This window comes from Phodopus roborovskii, unplaced genomic scaffold, assembly GCF_943737965.1.
Source record: "Phodopus roborovskii unplaced genomic scaffold, PHOROB, whole genome shotgun sequence".
In the NCBI taxonomy this organism is placed as follows: domain Eukaryota; kingdom Metazoa; phylum Chordata; class Mammalia; order Rodentia; family Cricetidae; genus Phodopus; species Phodopus roborovskii.
Genome location: NW_026125506.1, coordinates 576,769 through 603,240, shown reverse-complemented (window position 1 = coordinate 603,240; position 26,472 = coordinate 576,769). Strand labels below are relative to the sequence as shown.

The 26,472-nt window shown below is 43.4% G+C and overlaps 1 protein-coding gene and 1 non-coding gene across 14 annotated transcripts in view; both read left to right on the top strand.

Moving 5' to 3' along the window:
* Positions 1-26,472, top strand: part of Ep400 (E1A binding protein p400) — a 98,271-nt gene that overhangs the window by 46,172 nt on the left and 25,627 nt on the right. For 9 of the 13 annotated variants that reach the window (XM_051176406.1, XM_051176411.1, XM_051176404.1 and 6 more), the window contains 16 exons: positions 177-354; positions 4,008-4,144; positions 5,760-5,929; positions 6,077-6,251; positions 6,336-6,472; positions 8,485-8,671; positions 10,285-10,451; positions 11,755-11,924; positions 12,802-13,044; positions 14,650-14,814; positions 16,356-16,514; positions 17,617-17,711; positions 18,175-18,446; positions 20,689-20,891; positions 20,978-21,147; positions 22,676-22,872. In XM_051176406.1, coding sequence (XP_051032363.1) covers positions 177-354; positions 4,008-4,144; positions 5,760-5,929; positions 6,077-6,251; positions 6,336-6,472; positions 8,485-8,671; positions 10,285-10,451; positions 11,755-11,924; positions 12,802-13,044; positions 14,650-14,814; positions 16,356-16,514; positions 17,617-17,711; positions 18,175-18,446; positions 20,689-20,891; positions 20,978-21,147; positions 22,676-22,872 — 2,825 coding nt within the window. The remainder of the gene's footprint in view (positions 1-176; positions 355-4,007; positions 4,145-5,759; positions 5,930-6,076; positions 6,252-6,335; positions 6,473-8,484; positions 8,672-10,284; positions 10,452-11,754; positions 11,925-12,801; positions 13,045-14,649; positions 14,815-16,355; positions 16,515-17,616; positions 17,712-18,174; positions 18,447-20,688; positions 20,892-20,977; positions 21,148-22,675; positions 22,873-26,472) is intronic. The other 4 variants (XM_051176410.1, XM_051176408.1, XM_051176407.1 and 1 more) reach the window with 2 other exon arrangements.
* LOC127216111 (small nucleolar RNA SNORA49) lies at positions 22,318-22,450 on the top strand. The gene has a single exon (XR_007833996.1). It is a non-coding gene; the product is annotated as a small nucleolar RNA SNORA49 (small nucleolar RNA).

Genomic DNA, 26,472 nt, shown 5'->3' with positions numbered 1-26,472 from the left:
CTGCCTCCCAAAAGGTTCCATAAAAATTACTAGAAAAGGCAGAAAAGGCAGTTGCTGTCCTTCTGTAAATAATTTGGGACTGTCCTATAAGTGTGTTATATAGCCTCTAAATTTAGGCTTTGAGAAGGTGTGCTGATTGCTTAGTCATTCATTGGGTGGTCTGTCTGTCACTATAGGTGAAATATAGTGCTCCATCTTTGCTGTATGGTGCTCTCAGAGACTATCAGAAGATAGGCCTTGACTGGTTGGCCAAACTGTACCGGAAGAATCTCAATGGCATATTAGCTGATGAAGCTGGACTTGGGAAAACTGTGCAGATCATTGCTTTCTTTGCTCATCTTGCATGTAATGAAGGTAAGAGTCTCTGTTTCCACCAGCAGAGTAGAGTGTGTTCCCTTTGAGGAAGAAGACTTCTTTAGCCTCTTCTGTTCCTCTCCTTTTACCTGAGCCAGGCAAAACACTGAAAATACTCTCAGACATTTGGGAATGGTGGCATAGTCCTGTAGTGCTAGCTCTCAGGAGGTTGAATTTCAATGCAGCACTCACAGATTGTTTCTCAGGTTTATGACTGCAGCTGCTACCCTGGTGTGAAGGCAGCAGAATGCCTTCCATGCTGCTTCTGGCCTAATTGAAACCCCTCACCCAGGTAGAGGGGTGTGTGTGTGTGTGTGTGTGTGTGTGTGTGTGTGTGTGTGTGTGTCTGTCTGTCTGTCTGTCTGTCTGTCTGTCTGTAGGTTGCTTGGCAGTGGGAGTTTGGGATGGGAGGGATGAATATTTTCTTCTATTGATGTCCATCTTCTGTTTTAAGGCAGGATCTCATTGAATCTGGAAGTTGCTTTTGGCTACACTGCCTCGCCAGTGAGTTCTGGGAATCCCTCTCTCTCTTCCCTAGAATTGTAGACATGTACTACCACAATTGGCTTTTATGTAGGTGCCAGAGATCTGAATTCATATTTTCCTACTTGCTCAGCAAGTATTTTATAGACTGAGTCATTTTTTTAGTTCCCTGATTGTGTGCTCATGGTACTTGTCTTTGCTTACGTTTTCTTGGAGTTGTAGGGTGCTCACTCATCTAACCTCTTTTGTCAGATCTTTTCTCTCTAGTGGAACACATTTCTGATGTGTATCTTGGATCCGTTAGAGAGTGTTGTTGTTACCTAGAGGCTCTGGGAAGCCCAGCTAACGTGACCATGCATGCATTCAAGTAGTTCTGTATGTGATCTTTAGGGTGTCTATCTACTGCCTTGTAACTTGCCTTGGGCCAGTGCTTGGCTCTGTGCATGAGGGGTCTGATGCTGTAGGAGCTAGCTGTTTAGAAGAGCGCTATGAGCCAGGACACAATCTCATGGGACCTTTTCTTGTAAAGCTGCTCTTCTACCCTATGGAGTGTATTGTTCTTTCCATTATTTTGTTGCAGATTCAGAGTAGGTCCTTGCAGGAAAAATTAAACTGCCTTATCATCCTCACATCGGGCTTTTGTTGTTGTTTGCCCTTTGACTTAAAAAAGTTTAATGATTGGTTTTGTTTGTTTATGTGTGTATCTCTGTGGATGCTGTTGTCCATGAGAGTATTGCATCCCTTGAAGCTAGAGTTAAGAGGTAGTTGTGAGTCACATGATGTGTGTATTGGGAACCAAATTCAGGTCCTTGGAAGAGCTCTTCACTGTTAAGCCACCTCTCAGACCCACAATCAATCAGTCCATCCCTCCTTGCCTCCCTGCCTCCCTCCATGTATGTGTATGTGTGTGTACACATTTGTCAAAATCAGAGGATAGCTTGCAGAGTTGGCTTTCTACTTCTACCATGTGGGACCCGGGGATTGAACTCAGGTCTGCAGGCTTAGTGCTAAGTGCCCTTACCTATCTCACCTGAGCTATCTCACCAGCCTCATAATCAGTTTTTAAATCTATACAAGTAGATTGATTTCTGGGCTCTTTGGTTTTTTCCCCACTGATTTGTTTCTATTTTTGACCTAGTATTACCAAGTCTATCTTTTTTTTAAAGATACGATCTTTCCACATAGGCCTGGCTATCTTGGAGCTCAATATGTAAACTATGTAAAGCCTTCAAGATCCATTTGCCTCTGCCTCTCAAGTGCTGGGATGAAAGGAATGTACCACCATGCCCAGTTGGTATCACCATGGCTTAAATGTAATATTTTAAAATAGATTCACATGTGTAGTTGTTAATTCAAGATGGAAAACAACAACAACAAAAAAACCTGCCTTTTTATTATTTATGGGGAAATGGTGTTAAATGTTTTACTATGTTTACAAGTCTATCCTTTCTTCAGGAGACTTTTAGAAACTTGTTCTGGATGCAGTGGTGTACATGTGTTTAATCCTAGTACTTGGGACAGAAACAGGATGATCTCCGAGTTCAGGGCCATACTGATATATCAAGTTTCAGGCCAGCCAGGGCAACATAGCAAGACTGTTTAAAAAAAAAAGATTTTCATTGTACATGGTACTGTTACATAAGGACATTTTGATATAAGGATATATTATACACTGAATTTACCTCTTTTTTTATTTAAAAAAAAAAATAAAAACAACACTTATTTTTATGTCTGTCTTTCTCTGTCTGAAGACCAGAAGAGAGTGTTGGGTTTCCTGGAGCTGGAGTGGCAGGTTGCTGTGAGCCACCTGATTGGTGCTAGGGACTGAACTGTGGTTCTCTGCAAGACTAGCATGTCCTTTTCGCCACTGAGCCACCTTTCTTTCCATCCTGGTTTGTTTGTTTATACAGGGGGTTGAGTTCACTTCCCTGTGTGTGCTAAGCAAGGCCTTTCCTGTATTCCTTATGCTTAACTCGACCCATTATTATTATTATTATTATTATTATTATTATTATCATCATCATCATCATCATCATCATTTGTATGTATAAGTATTTTACCTATATGAATGTCTGTGTAATATGTGGATGCCTGGTGTGTCTCAGTGTAGGTATGTGTGTTTGTGTGTCGGTGCCTATCAAGGGCAGAGATGTTAGATCTTCCTGGAGCTGCAGATACAGGCAGTTGTGAGATGCCTGACGTACGTGCTGGGTATGAAATTTAGGTCTTCTGGAAGTTTCCATCTCTTCAGCCTAGTGTCTAGAGAGATCCTGGCCTGATCTCTATCACTACTACCAAAAGAGGAAAAAATGTTTATCGACTTTTAAGTTTTTTCTCGGAAACTTCTGTTGAAATGGTGGTTAATTTTTCTCTTGAGTAGTTTGTTTTCAGAATCAGTAGCTTCAACAATGGCCACAGATAATGTGAAGTGAAGCTTTATTTTAAAATCAGCCATTTCTTTCTTTGAACCTTAATTACATTCATTTCATTTATGGCACAGAAATTGAAGTTTGCTTTCTGGCTTATACCTACTGACTTGTAAAATGCTGTTTTCAGGCTAAGGTCAATCAATCACTGGGTCAGTTGGATATTCTCTACATAGAAGTAGGTACCTAAGGAGATACCTGTGTGTTTGGGCTATAGGGCACTTGCTCCTGGGAAGGATTATCCAGGGTCTCAGGTTCCAAGTGAGCAGCTTTCTTGTCTTGGGAGTTGTTTGCCATAGTCAGAAGTTCCTTTTCTGTTATCACTAGTTTGTTTTTAAAAATAAGGTCTCACTGTGCAGCTTTGGCTGACCTAGAACTCATAAAGCTCTGCCTTCCACAGCCTCCCGAGTGCAGGGGTCAGAAGTATGCACCACCTCCTGGTGTTGGTTGTGAGTTCGAGGCCAGCCTGGTCTACAGACCTAGTTCCAGGACAGACTCCAAAACAATACAGAGAAAGAAACCCTGTCTCAAAAAACAAAAGATCAAGAAGAAGTATGCACTACCATGCCTGTAATAGACATGAGCTCTTTCTCTGGCTCATGATAAAAGTTCATATGGTTGCCAGGGGATCCTACTTTTATTTTTGTCTGTTCTTTTCATAAGCTTCTGATCAAACTCAGCTTTAGGTTCCTGGATCTCACAGATTTTTATTTTTATTTATTTATTTATTTTTTCCTTTTATAGGTAATTGGGGACCTCATCTTGTTGTCATGAGGAGTTGTAACATACTCAAGTGGGAGCTTGAGTTGAAACGCTGGTGTCCTGGCCTCAAAACTCTTTGTTATGTTGGCAGCCACAGAGAACTCAAAGCAAAGAGACAGGTAAATGTCACCCATCCCCACCTCCTTTCTTTTACTTTGTTTTCTAAGTTTCACATATCCTAGACAAGAGGTGTGCCAGTGTGCACCCTTACCAAGCATCTTTTAAATATGATACACTGTTGCTGAAGAGATGGCATCACAGAGAAAACCACTTGTTGTACAAAGCCTGACAACCTAATATTGATTCCTAGAAGTCATGAAGGTTTAAAGGAGAAAACCAACTCCATGAAGTTGTCCTCTGACTCTTGGATGCGTGTTGTGGTGCACACACGCCTATACAGACATAGCTCACACATGCCCCACAGTAATTAAGCATGAGACAAAGCTAGACACCTTCATTTTCCTTAACATAGAATCTCCTTATATAGCTCAAGCTGGCTTAAACCATTTGATCCTCCTGTTTCAGCCATGTGAGTATCTTACATGCTACTTAATGTGATTCTTTTTTTTTTTTTTTTTGATTCAATGATATTTATTTGTAGGCTACCAAACACATACATGGTTCTAGAAATTGAGGTCCTAAAAGCATAGAGGACATTGGATAGACGCCTAGTGTCCTGGGAGAAAGCTACTTAGACTTTAGGCTTCATTTCCCTTCTGGGCTGTGTATATAGTAGAGTGCTTTCTTGGCACGTGTGGGTTGAGTTCAGTTCCCAGTACTGGGAGAGAGTATGGTGCATCCTCCCTCAAAACTGTGTTGATTTTCACACAAGCTTAGTGGAGTGTGTGAGGTCTCCTGAGTTCTGAATGATTTCTGTGGATTATTCATAGGAATATTTATGACAGATACAAGTTCCCTTTGGCTCCCAGTGCTTAATATTAATAGTGCCAGGTCCCAAGTGAATGCGTAATAGACCAATTTCCATCATCTGAAATTTTGACTCAGTGTTAAGACACAATGTCAAGTAAAATTTACTAAGGGTGGATCTTGAGGTACATTTTCTCTTTTACCATCTGTGTTGATCTTTTTCTCCTGCTGTAAAAATATAAAACAAAACCAAAACCCCCAAGAACACCATAGAGAAGGTAATTATAAAGAGCAGAAATGTATTGCTTGGAGTTCTAGAGATTGGAAGTCTAAGACTATGTTCCAGATAGTTTTGGCATCTGGCAATGACCTGGTTTCAGTTTCTAAGATGATACTTTTCTTGTTATTTGCTTTCTTTGGGGAGGTAGAAATGCAGAACGGTTTCATATGAATCTATGGATCTTTTCAAAAAGCACTGACTCATTCTTAGGGACTGAGAAGGTTCAAGTCTTAATGCTGCTGCAATGGAGATCAATTCACACTAAGTTTTAGAGGGTGCATTAGACCATAGCGCATTCTCTAGTTGTAGTAAAAATCTTGTTGCAGTTAGTTGCAATGTAGATATCTGTGTTACTTACCTTCCTTGTTTATATACTATAAAAGCCAGGGTTGTCTCTGGTAATTTGTCAGTGAAAGTCCATTGGGCTCTAAAAGAATAGAGAAGAATATCTTAGATTTTTTTTCTTGTGTAGTTGTGAAAAATGGGTCGGATTTCTGGTAATGTGTGTAGCTTGACTGAGTGTGATTGCCCAACAGTGCCCTACAGATGGTTTTGGGGAAGACAAGGGCCTTCTTTCTGTATTGCAGGAGTGGACTGAGCCCAACAGCTTCCACATCTGTATCACGTCCTATAAGCAGTTCTTCAGGGGCTACACTGCCTTCTCAAGGGTGCACTGGAAATGCCTTGTCATTGATGAAATGCAGCGGGTGAAGGGCATGACTGAGCGGCACTGGGAAGCCATCTTCAAGTTGCAGAGGTCTGACTTTACAAAATCTCCAAGTGTTCTTTGTTCTTACTTAAGGATTTTTCTTAAAGAAATCTATAAATCATGCATACATGTATCAATGTTATACAGCCTCCTTATGTGTTTCAGAGTTCCAACATTGTCCCATTTTGTTTATAGCCAGCAACGCCTGCTCCTGATTGATGTGCCTCTGCACAACACTTTCCTAGAGCTCTGGACCATGGTACACTTTCTCATTCCTGGGATCTCCAGGCCTTACCTGAGCTTCCCCCTAAAGGCTCCCAATGAGGAAAACCAGGATTACTATCACAAAATGGTCATAAGACTGCACAGGGTATGGCTCATTTAAAGCCTATCTGCCTTCCGCTAAATATACCATGGCATTATTTGGAGAGAAAATGGCTATTATTTTCTCTAGGTTACACAACCATTTATTTTGAGGAGAACCAAGAGAGATGTGGAGAAACAGCTGACCAGGAAGTATGAGCATGTTCTAAAGTGCCGCCTTTCCAGTCGGCAAAAGGCCTTGTATGAGGATGTCATCCTACAGCCTAGGTAAGTGCTGGTTTACCCACCTGCCCCTGGCAATGAGAAGCAGATGCATGCTGTTGCCTCAGTGAGTGTGCCTATCTGTGAGGCAGCCAGGAACTCTGCAGTCTCCAGAACGTACTCAGTCTGCTTCCTGCTTACTCAGCCTTTAGATATGCTCTATCTGCAAACCTGCCATTTGTGTAGCTTGATGTTTATTCTGCTGCTGCTTGCATTAGCTTGGGTGGTCAGTGTGAACTCAGCTGGTTGACCATCTTACTCTTTGAAAGTAACCACTGCTCCACCAGGTCAGTATTGAAGGAAATCAGTTGGGTATAATAACCATATCATGTTTCAGCATCCTGTGACCCAACTCTTGCTTGGTAGTCCCACATGTCATTTACTGGGCTCAACTTGGATCCTCTGAATCCTCTCCTTTCTGTGGTGTCTTATGTTTAAAATAAATTCAAGAACTGTAGAAATAAAATTCAAGTAGATTTTAATTTTGAACTCGGTAGTTCTCAGGACTTAGATACTACTCTCTTGACTCTAAAGGCCACTCAACTGAGAAGAATCACATGTGTGCTTATTATGAACTGACTCACAGGGTAGCAGTCTCCGGCATGTGGACCTAGTCTTTATTCATCAGGCTAGTCTCACTTACCTGGTTCACAGGTCCCATTCTGGGAAGGGACATAATGTGGTACTGTGGGTCTTAATGATTTTAGTGGTTCTGTGACACCTTCTCTGAGTAGAGTGACAGTGAGACTTTTCCATGTTTCCTTCCTTCTCTCTGAGCTACCATTCAAGTGTTAAGCTTTTGTGCATCTTGGCCCCATTTTTGCACTTTTGGGAACCAGGTTTCTGGATACCATTAGGTGATCAAACTTCCCAGACAAAAACCTGTGGTAGGCCCTTGTTTCTATATTACACTGTCCTGACACATTGGAACACCAAATCAGACACATTCTGCCTCCCTCATGGCTCCTGGCTTTCTGGGGGAGTGTCCTTTCTACCTCTACCTGCTTGCGCATGTCTTTTCCCTGGCAACGTCTGTCATTCTTGGACTTGGAAGTAGATCCCAGTCCTAGCCCACTCAGAGCCAAACTTGGCAGCTGTTTAAAACATGTTCCACTTCTGTTTGCCTAAGCTAGATGGATACTCTGTCTTGCTTCTTATTCTATTTTTGTTCCTAACCCTGTACAGAGAGCCTTATCACAGGAGCTTGCTGTGGCTGGCTTTCCTGTTGTCCAAACTAGGTTTACTGTGGCATCCCCTCTTGGCAGTGTTTTTCAGGATTCCCACTTTTCTCTGTTGTATACCTTAGTTGTCCCTGGAATAACTAAGTGTGGCTTTTCCTTCAAGGAACTTGAGCTACCTCCTGAGCCCAGTTCTTTCCAGACCCCTTTTAGATGATTCTTCCCAGACACCTTTTAGATGAGTTGCTAGGGTTGGAAACCTGCAGTCATCTCACTGTGGTTCTACATCCCTGTCTCTAGCTCTCCAGGTGCCATTCTTCATTACCTGCCCTGGGAGCCCCCTTCCTCGTTCAAGAGCTTTGTTCCATATTGCAGCTCTCTGGTCCTGGTATACCTTGTGGGTCCCGTCTGTCTGATATTGCAGCAGGCTCTGGTTTGTGGTCTGCTCAGTATCTCATCTACCACTTTGCATTCTCCTTGCAGGATCAGGGGCTGTGCTTTCTGGGGTACTATGATCCTGCCCTCTGGCTTAATGATTCTTTTCACACATCTAACTATACCTAGTATGCTTCTACTCCTCTGTCAGGGCACTTACTTTGATGTTTTTGAAATATGGCCCCTTTACAAGGGAACAGTCCTTCCCTGAGATTTGGACTATCCCTACCCAGACAACTCTGGCTGTCTGGAGTGACTCAGTAGAGACCTGTATGTGAATAAAGACTTGAATGTGCAATGTAATTAATTTACTAACTCAATTCGTGTGTTCTCTGATGATGAGACTGAATGGTGAACATACATTTGCTCTTGATACTGAACTCTTCTGCCTTTCTCCATGAGCAGGACTCAGGAAGCCCTGAAGAGTGGGCACTTTGTCAGTGTCTTGAGTGTCTTGACAAGACTACAGCGGATCTGTAATCATCCTGGACTGGTAGAGCCACGGGTACCAGGCTCCTCCTATGCAGCAGGCTCTCTGCAGTATCGGTCAGCCTCTCTAATTCTCAGAGTTCTGGAGAGAGAATTCTGGAAGGTAAGAGAGATTTAGAAAAGCAGTGCAGGACTTGAAGTACTTTGTAGATAGAATCCACATAGTTACATGTATCAATTTCCAACCCCTCTTCTCTCCAGCTTAGTGGTTATCAACCCATTAGTACAGTTCCTCATGTTGTGGTGACCTACAGCCATAAATTTATTGTTATTATTATTACTATTATTATTTTGTTTGGTTGGTTGTTTTTTCAAGACAAGGTTTCTCTGTGTTAGCTCTGGTTTTTCTGGAACTCATTTTGTAGACTAGGCTGGACTCAAACTCACAGAGATACTCCTACCTCTGCCTCCTGAGAGCTGGGATTAAAGGCGTACACCACCATCAACCATACATAAAATTATTTTTGTTGCTACTTTATAACTGTAATCTTGCTGCTGTTAATGAGTCATAATGTAAATATCTGTGTTTTCGGATGGTCTTAGGTGACACTTGTGAAAGGATCACTTAACCCCTCAAAAGGGTCAAGACACACAGATTGAGAACCACTGTCCTAGCTCCTCTTGCCTCGTTTCTGTCTGTGCACTTACCTTTATTGTGTAGCTTACAAGATTGTATCTGGATTCTTTCACTTAGAGTATTTCCTAGGTTCATCTCATTGCAGTATGTCAGATTGTCATTCCCGTTAAGGGCTGGGTAGCATTCTGTTGTGAAAGACCACATTTTGTTTGTTCTTTCATCAGTTGCTGGATGCATGGGTTGTTTCTGTCTTTTGCTATTGTTAGTATTGCTGATAGTTGGGTTTTTGTTGTTCTTCTGAGTGCACTTGAAGTGTAACTGCTGGCTCACATAGCCACACCGTCTACCTCTTTAAAGAAGAACCAGTTAGCTGGGTGGTGGTGGTGATGCACGCCTTTAGTCCCAGCACTCAGGAGACAGAGGCAATTGGATCTCTATGAGTTCGAGGCCAGCCTGGTCTACAAAGCTACACAGAGAACCCTGTCTTGAAAGATTAAAAAAAAAAGAGAGAGAGAGAGAAAGAAAAACATTAAAAAAAAAAAAAAAAAAAAAAAAAAAAAAAAGGTGCCAGGCAGCTGAACCCTGACTTGGTCTAGCAGTAGAAGGGCTTCCATGACTCTTTTTGTCTTTCATCCCCTTCAGTGTTATGCTGCTTTCTTGTTATCTCAAATTCTAAGAAATATACACTAGTGATGCTGTGAAAGCAGGGTACTTGCTCTTGCCAGGGCCTTGATCATAAATCTGACCAGTTCCACTCTGTCTAGCACTGAGTAGTCTCTACAGTAAGCCTTACAGGGGTCCCTCCCACACAGTGATCAGCACATGAGCCCGCACCTGCTCCCTCCCCTTTCCTGAGGATGACTGGTTGGTTGCATATGCTCTCTGCAGCTCCAGGTTATCTCTCAGTATACACACATGACACTGTGGTGAAAAGGAGATCTGACTCTTTGAGGAGACATGATCTTACCTAACCCAAGCATGAGAGGGCTTGGCATACCATATGAAACAGCTCAGTTGATTCCTACCTTATAGCAGATTTTGACTCTTGGTCAGATGTTTTCCTCTGCCACCTATTACAGAATGTTGTTTCTTCTTCTTTTTTTTTTTTTTTTCCTTTTCTCATTTGTTTTTCTTCTTAGGAAACCGATCTTTCTATATTTGATCTCATTGGGCTAGAAAATAAAATCACTCGCCATGAGGCTGAATTACTATGTAAGAAAAAAGTGACTCGGAAACTCATGGAGGAAGTCTTTGCTTCACCACCTCCGACAGCCCGGCCAGCAGCCATGAAGCTCAAGGCCAGCAGGTACAAGGATGGGTTAGAAGTGGCACCTGGCATATCCTCTACTCCAAGGACTTTTTGCTGATTGGGCCTGGGCCATAAGCAGTCCCTTCCTCTAGCTTACCCAAGGCAGTCAGTAGCAATGAGAAAAGCCGTGTTCTTGACAATGTCCTGAATGTCCTTGGTTTCAGCGAGCACAGCTACATTAACAAGATTCTCTAACTGAGGCAGTAAATCCTGAAAGTCACTTTTTTTTTTTTTTTTTTGTTCGTTGTTTTGTTTTGTTTTTTGGTTTTCTTTAAAAGTAAGCTTTAGGATTTGGGGAGACATCAAGGCCTAGAACAGTCTGCTGTCTGATTGTCAGTGACTGGCATGGCCAGGTCAGACCTCTTATTGGGAAGAGTGCAGAGTATGCTCCTGGGCAAGAACAAGGGCCAACATGAGGTGAAGTCATTGCTACAGGTGACATGGCAATGATATAAAGGTTGATTTGGGGGTGAGAGAATATGAGGCAGGAGAGATAGGTGCTAAAATCAGGATGTAAATGCTTCTGAACAGATGAAACCCAGTGATGAGGAAGAAGCAGAATCCTGTGCTTGGGTGAAAAATAGTTTTTTTTTTTTAAGAAATAAAGAAGGCATTTGTACAGCTCGGAAGCCCATTCTTGAAGCTTTTTTCAGACTTGGCTTCCTTGGGACTGTGACCTGTTTGCCATCCTTAGCAGCTCAGCTGAAGCCTGACAGACCTCTACAGGGAACCTATAGCCATGTGAACACAGACAAGGCCCTTCTACTTGTACTTACTGGGCTTTGTTGAGAGGTTTCCATGGCTGGCTCCTTGTTTGTCCTTCCATTTTCTAGATCAGAGAACTTATACCTCCACGATCAAGCTAGAATCAGCTGCCTCGCTGGGCCCTTTGTGCACCTTCCCAGCTCCTGCTATTTCTGTCCATTTCATAAGCTGTCTTGACACATGTACTAGTAGAGAGTTTGCTTTTTCTTACCTTTTACTTTAGACTGTAGTTATCACATGGATGTTACATGCCAGAGGTGTTTTTCTCTTAACATACTTTTACATATATCTAATAATTCAGATTAAGCAGTATCCTTGAGAGAGATGTCTGACCTTTGAGTGCAGAGTTTGTCAGCAGTTCCCACAGGCTTGATGCAAGCTTCTTGGCAACTGTTATTTGGAGCTACCTTGCTCCTGCTTCATGCCTCTTTAACCTGCCTTCCCAGCTGGTCTTTGAGGGACAGTCCTCTAGAACCCATGCTGTCTGCGCTGTGGTGATATTGTGTGTCTTCTGCTTGGGCCAATGGGCATCTAGGTTATTTCAGCCTGTGCAGTACGGCCAGAAGCCCGAGGGTCGCACCGTGGCATTCCCCAGCACACATCCACCTCGGATGGCAACCACCAATGCAGCCACTGCTGCCCCACAGGGCCAGGTTCGAGGACGGCCACCGATTGCTACCTTTTCTGCCAACCCAGATGCAAAAGGTATCTTACATAATCAAACAGCTCTCTCTTGTGAAAGACTGTGGGAAAGCTGCTGGCACTCTCTGTTCCCGGCCTACCTAGTGTTATAGCTACTGCTGTAGGGTCTGGAAACCTTCGAATGGCCTGCAAAAGTGCTGCCTGCAAATCTTGATGAATTGAAGACACTTTTTTTCTTTTTCTTTTTTTTTTCTTTTTTTCTCCAAGACAGGATCTTACTATTAATCCAGGATGGTCTAGAAACTCAGTTTTTCTGCTTCCAGTCCCATGAGTGTTGGGATTTCCAGGCAAGCAACACTGTGCCTGGATGTAGAGTTTGTTTCCTAGTCTGGGTTTTCCCTGTAGCAGAAAGTTCACTGTAGTAGCTGAGCAGGTGATGGGGCCTTTGCAAAGTGTTTTTCTTAAAGTATGTCAAGGTTGTTGAGGAAAGTTCTGAGCCTTCCTGCTGCATTTGGTGCTATTGTTTCAGCTTCACTTATGGTAAAGAGGCAGGGAAAGACCTAGAAGTGGTCTTGTGGCCTCATCTGAAAACAGCAGTGCAAAGGTTTCTGTACTGCTGAGGATGGGTGCTTCTTGGTGTTTACAGAGTGCTTTCTAACAGCTGGGACCATTTGACAGCTTGTTTCTAGTCCAAGATGTTTGCCCTGTGTGTTCTGTCAGCTTCCAGGGAGCCTTACTGGTTGGCAACAGGCAGAGCCTTAAGTTTCTCTCAACCTAAGGACTGTACCAGCCCCTCCATGTTTTTTTCCCTAAGAGTGGGCTTCTCATTTGAGAGACTGTGAAATAATGTTTATGTAATTTCTTTAACATTCGGTTGTAAATACTGCGTGTTATAAAGAACCTCTAACAGCTTTGCACAAAACAACCTTATTGATTGCAGCAGCAGCAGCCCCGTTTCAGAACTCTCAGGCTTCCGTCGGTGCGCCTCGACACCAACCCACCTCGACCTCCAGCACAGGAGCAGGCCCAGCCCATCCTTCGAAACTGCGGGCTCAGACCACTGTCCAGGCCTCCACCCCAGGCCCACCCCTGCCCCCGCCCCAGGCCCCCTCGCTGGTGGCCGGGCAGAGTGCACCGCCCCAGCGGCTGGTGCTTACCTCGCAGGCCCAGGCCCGCTTGCCCAGTAAGTGGACTTACTGTCCAGAGTCTGCTCTCACTGCCTTGGAGCAGTGTGTCAGGAACACGGGATGTCTGAAGAGCCTTTGCTGTCCACTGCCTCTGTCTGTCCCTCAGTCCAGGCCTGGAGTGTGATGCCTGTTATAGTGGGGCCTTGCCAGCGGTCATTGTCCAGGACCCTGCTCTGTTCTACTCTTTCTTCTCCCCGTTTAATCAGCTCTGTTTTCCTCCTGTGCTGCACTGGTGTGCAGGGCTAGCACCTCCACGTAGCCTCAGCCATAGTTGTGTTCCAGCAGTGCCGGGGTCCACTCTGGGGTGCAGGTGGTGAGACTACATGAACTAGCATTAGGTTTCTAGATACTATTAGTTCTTTTTGGTTTCTCACATATTTCCAAGTTTAAACTTGGCGTGAACATTTGGTCAACAGAGACATTTCTCAATAATTCAGTGACTAAAATAGCTAATTGTTACTAATGTTTTCTTAACTCGGAATTTTGTACTGCCGGCAATGGGATTAGCAGGTTTCCAGATCTTCTACAGACCATTATCCAGCCTACTATGGAAATTATGCCAACTTAAAGTATTATAGATCATAAAATGTTTCTTATTTACAATGTAGCAGAGTCACATTGAGGCCTTTTTGGAAAACTGGGAAGGGAGGGGAAAGCATCAGGGGAGACTGGGAATCTCTTCTGTAACCAGCAGTGGGGAGTAGTGGTTGTCCTAGGCAGTCACACAGAGGAGAAAGCTGTGTGTACCTCATGTTTCTATGGGTGACGAGAGTTACATTAGTATGGGAGGCCTTATCTGTAGTTGTGTGTGAAGAGAGTGATTCAACTGGCTTTACCCATCTAGGAGGGCTGATGGGAGATGTCTCTGTATAAATCTATCTCTGATTTTCATTTCCCCTTCCTTGTGCACAGTCATTCTGTGTGCAAGGCGTCTTCAGGCAATTTGCTAGTCTTTTACTAACTGTTCTCCTTACGGCACCTTTACTAACCCTGACATGGATTTTTCTTGGGAGAAGAGCATTTGAACTTGGATAGCACTCTTTGGGTAAAAAGCCTTTAAGCTTCTGATATTTGATATGAACTCATTTGAATTAGTGTAAACTCAGAGTTTTAGGTCTGACTTACTTTAGTTTTCCTAGACTTAAAAGTATGTGCAATTAAAGTTTGTTGTTTTGTGTCAGTGAATATGATCTTATTTTCTGGACACATACTTTTTCAAGTTTTGTAGAGTTCTCTGAAGAGTTTCCAATTTATTGCAAATAGATTTATGATAATTTTTGACATTTACTGTTTTTTCCCTTTTATGTGTAGAGAAAAGTGAAATTACTCTTTTTCTTTTTGATGAGTAGTAGTTGATACTGAAAGTCCCTCCAGTTGTGGTTAAATAGATTAACCACTAAAGTCTGATAATTTAATAGTATTTTTTCTTTTGTCTTAAAATGACTTTTTTTAAGTGATAGAAAGAAAGCAATACCTGACTAGTGTTTTGAAGATACTTGAGCATAGTCTAGGCAGTCATTATTTATAGTGGTTGTTGTATAACCGTGCATAGCTTCAGCTCCAAGTGATGTTAGTTCAGCTCTTCTTCTGTGTTTTGACAGGTGGGGAAGTAGTGAAAATAGCTCAGCTGGCATCCATTGCAGGGCCACAGAGCCGTGTTGCCCAGCCAGAGACACCTGTGACATTGCAGTTCCAGGGGAACAAGTTCACCTTGTCACATAGCCAGCTGCGGCAGCTAACAGCAGGCCAGCCTCTGCAGCTGCAAGGTAAGAGACAACCAGCTGATACTAAACTTGACAAGGAAGGAGGAATGGCCCTGGTAGCTCTGCATTTGAAAACCTGTCTGGGTGGCAGGGCAACTTGTCACTGAGTTTTAGGTTCTTTATCCAGAAGTGATGGTACCAGGTCTCACATTGGGTTGTTGAGGATTGATGAGATGACATTCATGAGTCACCTGGCAGTGCCCTAAATAATTAATAGTCATTATTTAAAAAAAAAAATCAATACGATCTGCTCTTTGAGAAGAGTTTCCTTTTCTCTTTTGTAAGTCAGTAGAAATGTTTGTTGCTTTCTTTCTTTTTTTGGGGGGGGTGCAGGGTTTCTCTATGTAACAGTCCTGATCGTCCTGGAACTCATTCTGTAGACTAGGCTGGGTGGCTTTGAACTCAAAGAGATCCGCCTGCCTCTGCCTCTTGGCCAAGTGCTGGGATTAAAGATGTGCGCCACCAGTGTCTGCTATTCTTTCTAATGTGAATGTGCCAAAGACTGGCAATTTATGTAAGGAAAATGCTCTACCTACCTATCTACCCGTCAGTTGGGTTCTTACTATGTTGCCTAGGCTAATCTGTGACTTCTGAGATCAAGCCATCCTTCTGCCTCAGCCTCATAACTGAGGTCTCAAGATTTGTGCCAGATTAAAGTTTTAATTTTAACTCTGGGATCCAAATCTTTCATACCTTTAGTTAAGAATGCGTAGTTATTGTTTTCAAAAGAATGGAGGTAGTAAGTAAAACGAGTAGTTCCTTAAAATTAACCTTCAGTATTATGTGGCAACAGTTGCAGCTTCTTTGGCTACATCCAGCACCAGGTGATCATCAGCTGCTGCGGTGATCATCGGCTGCTTACCTTCAGGTTAAGGTGTCACAGGTATCTATGGCAGCACTAGCTTCTCTGCACCCCACCCCAGCAGCCACTCCAAAAGACTCTGCCCTGTATTCTTGCTGGACGACTGCTTCTCCTGACACTTTAATACCAATCTCCACAGGGCTTGGGATCTAAGACTCAATGGCTATCCATGAATGTAGTTGGTGGTTACTTGTTTGTTCTCTTGTCACACATTTGATAACAAGGTTTGGGCACATGTAATAGAAAGTGACAGGCTCTTGAAGAACAGCCACAGAGTCATCATGGGCACCTGGGCTAGGCCCAGGTCTTTCTGGTAGTTTTTCATCCCTTTGGCAATGGCTAGCTACATGGGTCTGGGAGTGTTTCTGTGACCATTACAGCCTTAGGACAACTGTGGTCCTCAATGGATATGCACCTGTCTATGTGCAGGGTTAGTGGTCTTTTCTTGATGTGGTATACAGCAAACTCCCCTCATACGGTTTTCTGTCTCTGTCTGGGATTTTCAAAATATCCCCTCCTCTGTCAGAGTTACTGAGCTGTGGATATATTTGCTTGTATAAATGTGACTGTGTGTGTGCAGTATACTGACTCATTTGTTACTGTACCATTTGAGAGTGGCTAACATGTAACTATACTGTGCACACACCTGTTACTGATGCCCCTGGTGGACGTGTGATTGCAGGTAGTGTACTCCAGATCGTGTCAGCCCCTGGGCAGCCCTACCTTCGAGCCCCTGGCCCCGTGGTGATGCAGACCGTGTCTCAGGCAGGCGCTGTGCATGGTGCCCTGGGAAGCAAGCCCCCAACCAGTGGCCCTAGCCCCGCACCCTTGACCCCACAAGGTAGGGTGTTCTGAACAGGAGGAGGGCTTGGTGAGAACTTCTTGACTTTTCATTGGAGTGACTGGGAGGGGCCATGCACCTCAGGCCATGTGCCTTCTTGCATGTCAAACCTTATTTGTGATAGTCTGGTTTCCACAAGTGCCATGGCATAAGCTTGGTTTTATTTGTTTTGCTCCTGAACGTACTGGTTGAGTATGACCAAACCCTACTGTCACATTCTAATAAAAACTCTGGGGGTCAAAGAGTTGACTCATCAGTTAAGAATACTTGTTGCTTTGCAGAGGACTTGGGTTTGTTTCCTTGCACCCTCATGGTGGATCACAGACATCTGTGACTGTAGTCCCAGGGGATCTGTCACCCTCTTCTGACCTCTGCAGGCACCAGGCACACATCCATACGTACATGCAGGCAAAACACTGTCAGACACACATACACTTTTTTTTTTTTTTTTTAAAAGAAAGAAACCTTAGGAACAACAAAATACTCAGTAGGTGTGCCTAGAGCTCCTTGAGAGTAGAGAGTGTCATGTACTTGGTGGTGCAGGATTTTCACACTGCTCTAGCTAGTCGATGCCCAAAGCTGGGCTCCCAGTTTCTGCCCTTTTCTCTTGCCAGCTTCTCTAAGGCCTAATCCTTGCCTGGAATTGCTCGGTATATTAGAACTGGTGGGTGGGTTTGATTCATGGACAAGTAAGGAGCCAGTATGCACTATATGCTGATGACCTGTGGTTTTTCACCAGTGTAGGACAAAGGAGGAGGGTATGAGGCTGGTTTGGACAGGGACAGGTATGTGATCTGTCTGTTTCAGAACAGTCCTCACTCCAGTTCTGGACACAGCTTTGATGCACTAGACCCTTAGAGCCAGCTCCCTTTATCTTCTTGGGGTTTCAGTCAGTCCACCTTTGGGAATGGAAAATATATTGGTTTTCTTTTTCTGTTTTTTTTTTTTTTTTTTTTTTTTTTTTTCCTTCTTTTGGGGGCAAGGAGCATACAGGTTTTAGGGATTGAACTCCTCAAGCATTCTGGGCAAGTGCTATACCATTAAATATCACCCTCATCACCCTCATCTCATCCCCTTCAGCTGTTTGCTTTTACATTTGTAGTTGGTGTTCCGGGTCGAGTAGCAGTGAGCACTATGGCTGTTGGAGAACCTGGGCTGGCTTCCAAACCAGCTTCTCCTGCTGCAGGGCCCACCCAGGTAAGGATTAGATGCAGGACACACAATGGCAAATGCACAGTGCTGAGCCAGGCAACTTCCGGGAGCTTTTCTATTGCAGCCAAGGCTCCAATGGGTTCTTTTCAGTTTGAGTTTCAGAGATGTATATGCTCCTTGAATTAGAGCCTTGATTTAAACACTCAATCCCAGTGAAAGAAATTGACCTGGGTCTCTGACTGCAGACATCAAGTCTTTATTCCTTTTTGTCTTGTCTTTTTCCTTGGTTAAAGATGTCTCTATGTTTTGGGAAGAGAGAGAAAAAGCTCTCTGCCTCTTCATTTTTTCTCCTAGTAGTATAATAGTAGGCCATGGATGTTGAAGTGAATGTGTGTGTAACAACAGTTCAGTTTCCAAAGTGTTTAGTGAAATGACTTTGTCAGATTGGTTCTCAAATAACTTTTTTTTTTTTTTTTCTTGTCATGTTTTTCTAACATTTTTGGTCAAGGAGGAAAAAAGCAGACTTTTGAAGGAACGGTTGGATCAGATGCATTTTGTCAATGACCGGCGCTGTTCCCAAGCTCCAGTGTACGGCAGAGACTTGCTGAGGATTTGTTCCCTACCTGGCAGAAGGAAGAGGCCTTTGTGCTGGTCTTTGGATAGCAACCTGGGGAAGGGTTCCAGAGCAGCAACCTGGTACATGTCAGCCTCAAAAAGTAAAGGAGATCTGATTGTGACATTGAGTCAGCGTCAAGAATCTCTTCAGGATGTTCTTGACAGGTGAGTTAGTATATACAGGAAAACATTTTTATCCTTTAGTGTTTGTTCCTTCACTCTGCTTCACACCAGAAATTTTCTTTTAAATTTTGGTTCTCATGTAGCTAGCCAAGGCTTTCCTTGAACTCCTCCTGATGCTCATGACTCCTCCTTTAAGTACTGGTGTGAGTTACCACATCCTGTAGTTCTGATTTCTTTGCACTAGTTTTGTTTGTTTGTTTGTTTGTTTGTTTTTCAAGACAGGGTTTCTCTGTAGCTTTGGAGGCTGTCTGGCTTTAAACTCACAGAGATCCACATGCCTCTGCCTCCGCCTCCCCCTCCCCCTCCCTATTGCTGGGATTAAAGGCATGCGCCACCACTGCCTGGCTTGAACTTTTTTTTTAAATCTTATTTTCAATTGCTTTCTCCCAGGTTGTCCATTTGAGTTTCTTGTGGGGGAGGGGGGGTTTGAAGTAGTTTGGAGTCTCTATCTCTGGAACCAGAGAGCCTGACTATTAGGTTATTAGCTGGCTCTTTTAGAAAACTGATCCATAAAACTAGCTGTATGCTACTCAGGAGCATTGAAGGATAGAATTCAGAACAAATTAGTAGAGCAGCCCCATAGCCAACCACACTGTTCTTATTACGCCTTGATATGTCAGATTATTGACTTGATAGGTCAAGCTACTGACCCTCTATGGAAGTCTCTGCTACTTCCCTAACCCTAAACCTAATCCTAACCCTGCTCTCCAGGCTTAACTTCAGGGTCATTTTCTTTGTCTGGTTGAACCACATTGTTGTTAATCTCTGTCCAAGGGAAGGCCCTAATCATCTAGTGGCTGAGCATCAGCGTTCAGAGCTTGCCTTTCAGGTCTCAGGTCAGTGAGTTGGTGAACAAAAGGGCAGGGAGTCCTTTCTAGACTGAGTCACCTCTGCCAGGTCTTTCCAGGCAGCCATTTGTTCTCAAGCCCTTGTTTGTCTTTGAAATGCTGGTCATGTTTATACATCACAGAGGGCTACTTCAGTGGAGATGTACGTAGGAACAAATCACCAAGACCTAGCTTCAGGGGTTGGAGAGACAACTAAGCAGTCAGGAGTCTACATTACTACTGCAGAGGACCCTAGTTTGGTTCCTAGCTCCCATATTAAAGAGTTCACAAGTGCCTCAAGCTCCAGGAGATCTGACATCATCTTCTGGCCTCCATAGGCAGTGCATGCATGGTACAAACCCTTACATAGACACATGCATGATGCAAGATGTTATTCTGTATATGTTTCTCATACTGATTAATGAATAAAGCACTGTTGGCCAATAGGAAAGGAGATAGGAGGGACTAAGAGACAAGGAGGAAAGAGGAAGTAGTAAGGAGGGTCAACATGGAGAGTCTGGAGAGAATAGAACCGCCAGCCGCCTCTCGCTGGTAAGACCACGTGGAAATACATAGAAATGGGTTAATACTTAAGACAGAGCTAGCCGATAAGAAAGTAGTAACTGGCCAACAGTATAATATCTAATACAGAGTCTCTGTGTGTTAATTGGGGCTGGCACGGCGGCGGGACAAGACCAGGCGGCGGGCAGAAAAACCGTACACCTTACACATGCAAAGCATAACTAAAAGTAAAAATACCTGGGCATGATAATACACACCTTTAATCTCAGTGCTTGGGAGACAGAGGCAGGCAGATATCTATGCGCTTCAGGCCAACCAGAGTTACCTAGTGACGGCCTGGAGCTAATGTTTTTACCCCATCTAAATGAAGTTAAAATAAAAATAAATGAATAAAAGTATATAACTAAAATTTAAAACTGTGCCTCAGGTAATACCCAGGGAAAGGCTTTCTGGTAGAGATGACTGTAGATTAGCAGGTAGTATGAGGTTGGCCGTGCACTTGTTGTTCTCTCTGCCTGCAGGGTGTTCTGGGTCTGGCCCCTCTCGGTTACATGTCACCTGCAGCATTTAGAAGGTTTGCGTGCAGAGACAATTTACTTCTGTCCCAAGAGTCCCAGCAAGAATATCTGAGCCAATGGCTATGGTTTGGAGAATGCCCTGTGCTTATCTTTAGATCTGTCCCAATAGATGTTGTCTGGGGGTGGTGTCCTTTAGCTGTGAAAGATGATGCTACCTTGCAGTGATAGAATCAGGAGCTCCGGCTGCTTGTTTGGCAATACACACTGTCACAGGTTTCTGTCCTTGACTAGAAGCCTCATGGCTGCCAGAGGCTCAATGGTGCCACATAATGACCACACATGATTTCTGCTCCTCAGGGTGGCCTGTGTGATTCCTCCAGTAGTGGCTACACCACCTTCCCTGTGGGTGGCGAGGCCACCCTCACTGTATAGCAGCAGGTTGCAAGCTCTGAGGCAGTGCCTGAGGGAGCACACCCGCCCTTACCAGCAGCAGCTGCAGCAGCTGACAACGCTACGCTCACTGCAGTTCCCAGAGCTGAGGCTGGTACAGTTCGACTCAGGTATGACAGACCCTGGTGGCACTGATTATGAAGCGAGAAACACTTGTTCTGGAATATAAGACTCTTGCTTTCTTTTTCTTTTTTAGGGAAGTTAGAAGCTTTAGCAATCCTGCTACAGAAACTGAAATCTGAAGGACGTCGAGTATTGATTTTATCTCAGATGGTTCTTATGCTGGACATTTTAGAGATGTTCTTGAACTTCCATTATCTCACCTATATAAGGATCGATGAAAATGCCAACAGGGAACAACGGCAGGTAGGAAATAATCTTCCTGTCATGGTGATTTCATGGTGTGACCCTGAATCGTAGGATCCAGACCTCATTTCCTACAACTGTGAGGTCAGTGTCCCATACCCCTTCTAGCATTCAGGCACATCTACGCTCCAGACTGACTCTTGTTTTGATGTTTTTTTTTTTTTTTTCCTACCCTTCCCCAAACAAGTACATCTTAGAACAAATAAATAGGGGTAATCTGATACTTTAAGATTTATGAGGTGGCTATGTAGCAAATATATGAGTGCTTTTTAGATTGATTTAAAAGACATACAAATTGAAGGCTATAGAGATGGCTCAGAGGTTAAGAGCTCTGGCTGCTCTTCCATAGGTCCAGAGTTCAATTCTTAGCAACTACATGGTGGCTCACAACCATCTAAAATAGGATCTAATGCTCTGTTCTGGCCTGCAGGCATACATGCAGAACTTTCATGTATATAAAATATATACATAAATAAATATAAATAAAATTAAAAGAAAAGAAATACACATTGAAAAGTATATCCACTGCTTTTGTCTGCCATATTTGCTTATTTTTAACATTTGCTTAATAGACAGTACTGGTAGGAGCCGCCTTAGCATAACTTTCCAGAAGGCAGCATGATTGCCAACCTGAGATGGATAGACACTTGATTTAGTGCTCCCTGTCCAGGGCTTATACACAATAACAGTAATGCCTCACTGCATGATTGGTACATAAAATTGTTCACTAGAAATACACATAGTAAGCTGTGATCAGTAACAGTGAATATTCTGCAGAAGAAAGTACTCAAAGAAGGTAACTTGGCTGCGTACCACAAACTGTCTTCATAGCTTCATGTGACAGACTAGAAGGTCTTTTACCAGAAGTATCTCAGTACAAGCCTGAGTATATGGTACAAGGGGTCCTGAGTGAAAAAGAAAAAAGGGAGGGGTACAAGGCCAAGTTCAAGTTGCCCTTTTAATATTCCATAGCAAGTAGATGGAACATAACATAGATGCAAATAGAAAAGAGCCTATTTTGTTGTTGATGGTATAGAAAATTGGGTTGTTACTTGAAGGGAGGGAGGATTGGTCAACTTTCAGTTGTTTTGGAATAGAAATTACTGAAGAGAAATATTCACGTTTTCATTACAATTCATTGTCCCAAATGGCTAGAGAGATCTTTTAGTACTTCCTCAGCCTTACTCCAGGGGCTTCTTGCCTGTAGAGTGCCCTGGCATTGCCTGAGGATAGAGTAGAAAGCACAGCTCCCTCCCTAGCAAGACTCTGCTTTCTTGTGGGGCCTACAGATTGGGCTGACAGCAAGTGCCTGCCAGATAGGGCATGCATGCCATCTTACGTACATGATGTTCTCAAAACACGACACTCAGATGCTAGTGGATAGGAGAAACTGCATGCATTCAGGAGAGCCAGGGTAACATGTTATACATGGGACAAATCAGACTGTTTCAAAACAGATCATAGAAAGTATCAAATCTCTCCTAGTATTCTCCAGAAAGGTTAACTTGAGCACTTTGTTTCCTCTCAGGAGCTGATGAGGAGTTTCAACAGAGACAGGCGAATTTTCTGTGCCCTTCTCTCCACCCATAGCCGTGCCACTGGCATAAACCTTGTTGAGGCTGACACCGTGGTGTTTTATGACAATGACCTAAATCCTGTTATGGATGCCAAAGCCCAGGAATGGTGTGATAGAATTGGAAGATGCAAGGACATCCATATATACAGGTGATGGCAATCCTGGCCAACTTATAGAATTGTACATAATAAACTTTGTAGCGGACATGGGTCCAGGAATTCAGTATAAGAGGTAGGCGAAATGTAATTATGTTGCCGTTGGATTTTTCAAGTTCCTACATAACTACATTACTAGGCATATTTCTAGTGCTGCTGTTCTTTCTGGTCTCTGCACTTGACATTTGCTTGAATTTGTGGCTGAGGTCTGGTTGTTGGCTTGCTGGTGTTCATTGTTCACATTTTGTATCTCTTTTAGAATAAATGGAGAGCACAGTTTATATTTGTGTTGTTTTAAGAATTATAAAATAAGCCGAGCTTTAGTGGTGAACATCTTTAATCCTAGCACTCGGATGGCAGAGGCAGGCAAATCTCTATGAGTTGAAGGCCAGCCTGGTCTACAGAGGGAGTTCCAGGACAGGCTTCAAAGCAATACAGAGAAACCCTGTTTGGAAATTCTCTACCTCCCCCCACCCCCAAAAAAAAGAATTATAAAATACAAAGTATCTGTTGAAAGACTTTAGATATGTCTCATTAACTGGCCATTCACAGTTAATTGAGATGACAAAAGGGCCCATGGCTCACTGTGAAATTTCTGGTTGTTATATTCTAATATAGTATAAGTCTGTGTGAGTGTGTTAGACCCTTCCTTAATTGGTTTAAGTGAGAGGAGGGGGCTGGTCACTGTTTCCTGCTTAGGAACACAACGTAGTCTAGATAGGCAAAAGATGAATGGGCTCCATGTTGACTATTGAAGGAAAATGTAATAAACAAACAGGTAAATGATAGATTGGAGGGAGTGACTTACACTTCTTAAGGCAAAAATGAGATTAGTCTCATAAATTGAAAAATAAGGAGCTCTTATTTAAAAGCGGGGATAGACCTCCCTGTCCCTGAGGAGTATGAATACTCAATTCTAAGTGTCACAGTCTGAAAAAGATCCAGCTCACTATGGAGTAGCATGATACTCAGGTTAAACATGCAGGCAGCATATCTAAGAGAAACTGAGTCTGATAATGGAAGCTGCTGTGTGTGGGGGGGCACAGGGATTGCCTCAGCTCCTCTGAAAGCAGCATGAGAAGACTTGCTGGATTAAATCGCTGTGGCCTTTATCCTGCAATAATAATCACACTCAGGTTGTTCATTGCAGCGGGAATGGGGGGTGCAGCCATACACCTGTTGCAGGCAGAAGGAAAGCATGTTCATAGGGAGCTTCTTCATGCTTCTTAGCAAAGGGAGCAACTGTGGCTTAGCATGTCACGACAAACAGAATTTGACCTCACGCTGCACACATGAAAGGCCTGTCAGGGTATACCCAGGCAATTTTCTAATAGACTTTGCCTTGGCTGCCTTGAGGAAGGGGTTGGGAAAGGCAAACAGTTGATTAAAAATATGTATTGCAAGAATTCTTCCTATCTGCCTCCTTATAAGGAAGGCCCCGAAGACAAACCAAAGTTCGATGTCACTAAAGCCTAACTTGGGAAACATTGCGAATGAGTTTATTGGGCTTACTTACTTACTTACAGAGCGAGAGTGTTCTCTTACAGGAGTGTGGGTAACCTCAAAGCAGCAGCTGTACCCTAGAATGGATGGCAACTTCTGCATAGCTGCATAGATGGAATCCCTTCTTCCCATCTTCCCTGGGCCTGTATACTCTAGCCCCTGCACATGCAGTTAGTGCGGAATTACATACAAAGATGCTCCAGAGTCCTGTGACCCTTCCCTCTGTCCTGTTGTTCTGAGAGAACAACAGTAGTTGATAGGTCTACTCGTGGTGGTTTGTTGCAAACAGGCACAGCGATCTGATGAAGATGGCTTCTTAATTTTCTTTGGCTACATTGTACAAAGATCTGTTAAAAAGTCACCCACAGGACCCATGTGCTCAGCTGTCAATCTCTAGGACCTACAGGGTAGAAGAAGTGTTGTCACTATTAGTGACAATAGTGACAACAAGTTGTTCTCTGATTGCCACATGTGAGTTGTGGCACATGCATGTCTGTGTGCTTGTATTCTGTCTTCTTTCCAGCTCTTTCTCTCATTTAAAAAAAAAAAAAGGTTACCCATACAGGACATGATATATGCTAAAACCCCAGCATTCAGGAAGCTTAGACAAGGAAGATCATGAGTTCGAAGCTAGCCTGGGCTACATAGTGACATCTTTTCTTTACAGACCCAACCCACCTCATGTATGTGCTATTATTACATGAGTGTAAGGTGGTACCTGTAACAGGAGTTCTAATTGGTTTAATAATAAAAACCTGGAGTCAGATATAGGAGTAAATACTGAAAGATCAGAGACAAAGCAGCAAGCCACAGCCACTCCTTACCTTGCCACCTTCTCAGTCTAAAAGAGAGAGGGAGCTACTACTGTCTTGTCCTGCTTTATATTCGTCTCTCTGCCCAGCCACTCTCTGTCTCCATTTCTCTAGTGCTGGGATTAAAGGTGCGTTACTCCAAGGTGTGAGCCACCACTGCCTGGCTCAGTTTCTCTTTTAGATTAGATCAATCTCGTGTAGACCATGCCATGAACTCACAAAGATCTTTTCTGCCTCCCAAGTGCTGGGATTAAAGGTGTGTGCCACTACTGCCTGGCCTCTATGGCTAACTAGTGGCTTACTTCTGCACTCTGATCTTCAGGCAAGCTTTATTTGTTAGAGCACACAAAATATCATTACAGGTACCATCTTGTTCTGTGCTTGCAGAGTGTTCATATGCTTATAAACCAAAGATGAACAGAAATAAAATTGTCTTAGTGGCAATCTTAGATTAGAATCTGACTTTTCCCCATTCCTCATGCTCATACTTTGATTAATCAAACTGTGTATACTGAACCTGCATCAGTGGATGAAACAGCAGGACTTGATTGGTCACTTTTTAAAAAATGTTTTATTTTTATGTGCATTGGTGTTTTGTCATGGGTGTGGGTACCCTGAAACTGGAGTTACAGACAGGTGTGAGCTGCCATGTGGATGCTGGAATTGAACCCAGATCCTCTGGAAGAGCAGCCAGTTCTTTTCTTTTAAACACTGAGCCATCTCTCCATTCTCCAGTTGGTTACTTTTTCCTATGTTCTCTATTTGGAGGTTTTTGGTTTTTTTTTTTTCCCCTTTCTCTTGGAAAATCCTCACTGTTCTTTTCATCCCTGTGAAAATTTAACATACTAAAAGCAAGCAAGCAGAAATGGAGAGATGGCTGCTCTTCCAGAGAACCCAAGTTCAGTTACCAGCACCCACATAGCAGCTCCCCGGCTGCCTGTAACTCCAGTCTCAGGGAATCCTGTGCCACCCTCTGGCCTTCATAGGCACCAGGCATGCAAATAGCACAAACATACATGCAAGCAAAACACACATACATATATAGAATGTTGTAAAAGTAGATTTTGAAACAAAGCAGTGAACGTTATAGAAAATAATAGACTGTGGGTGATGGGGCCTGCTTGTGCCACTACCCTGAGACTGTCTATTCCATTGTCTGTTAAGCAGGGACAACACCCACAATACTCCTCTCTCCTCTCCTCTCCTCTCTCTCTCTCTCTCTCTCTCTCTCTCTGTCTCTCCTCTCTTCTCTCCTCTCTCTCTCTCCTCTCTCTCCTCT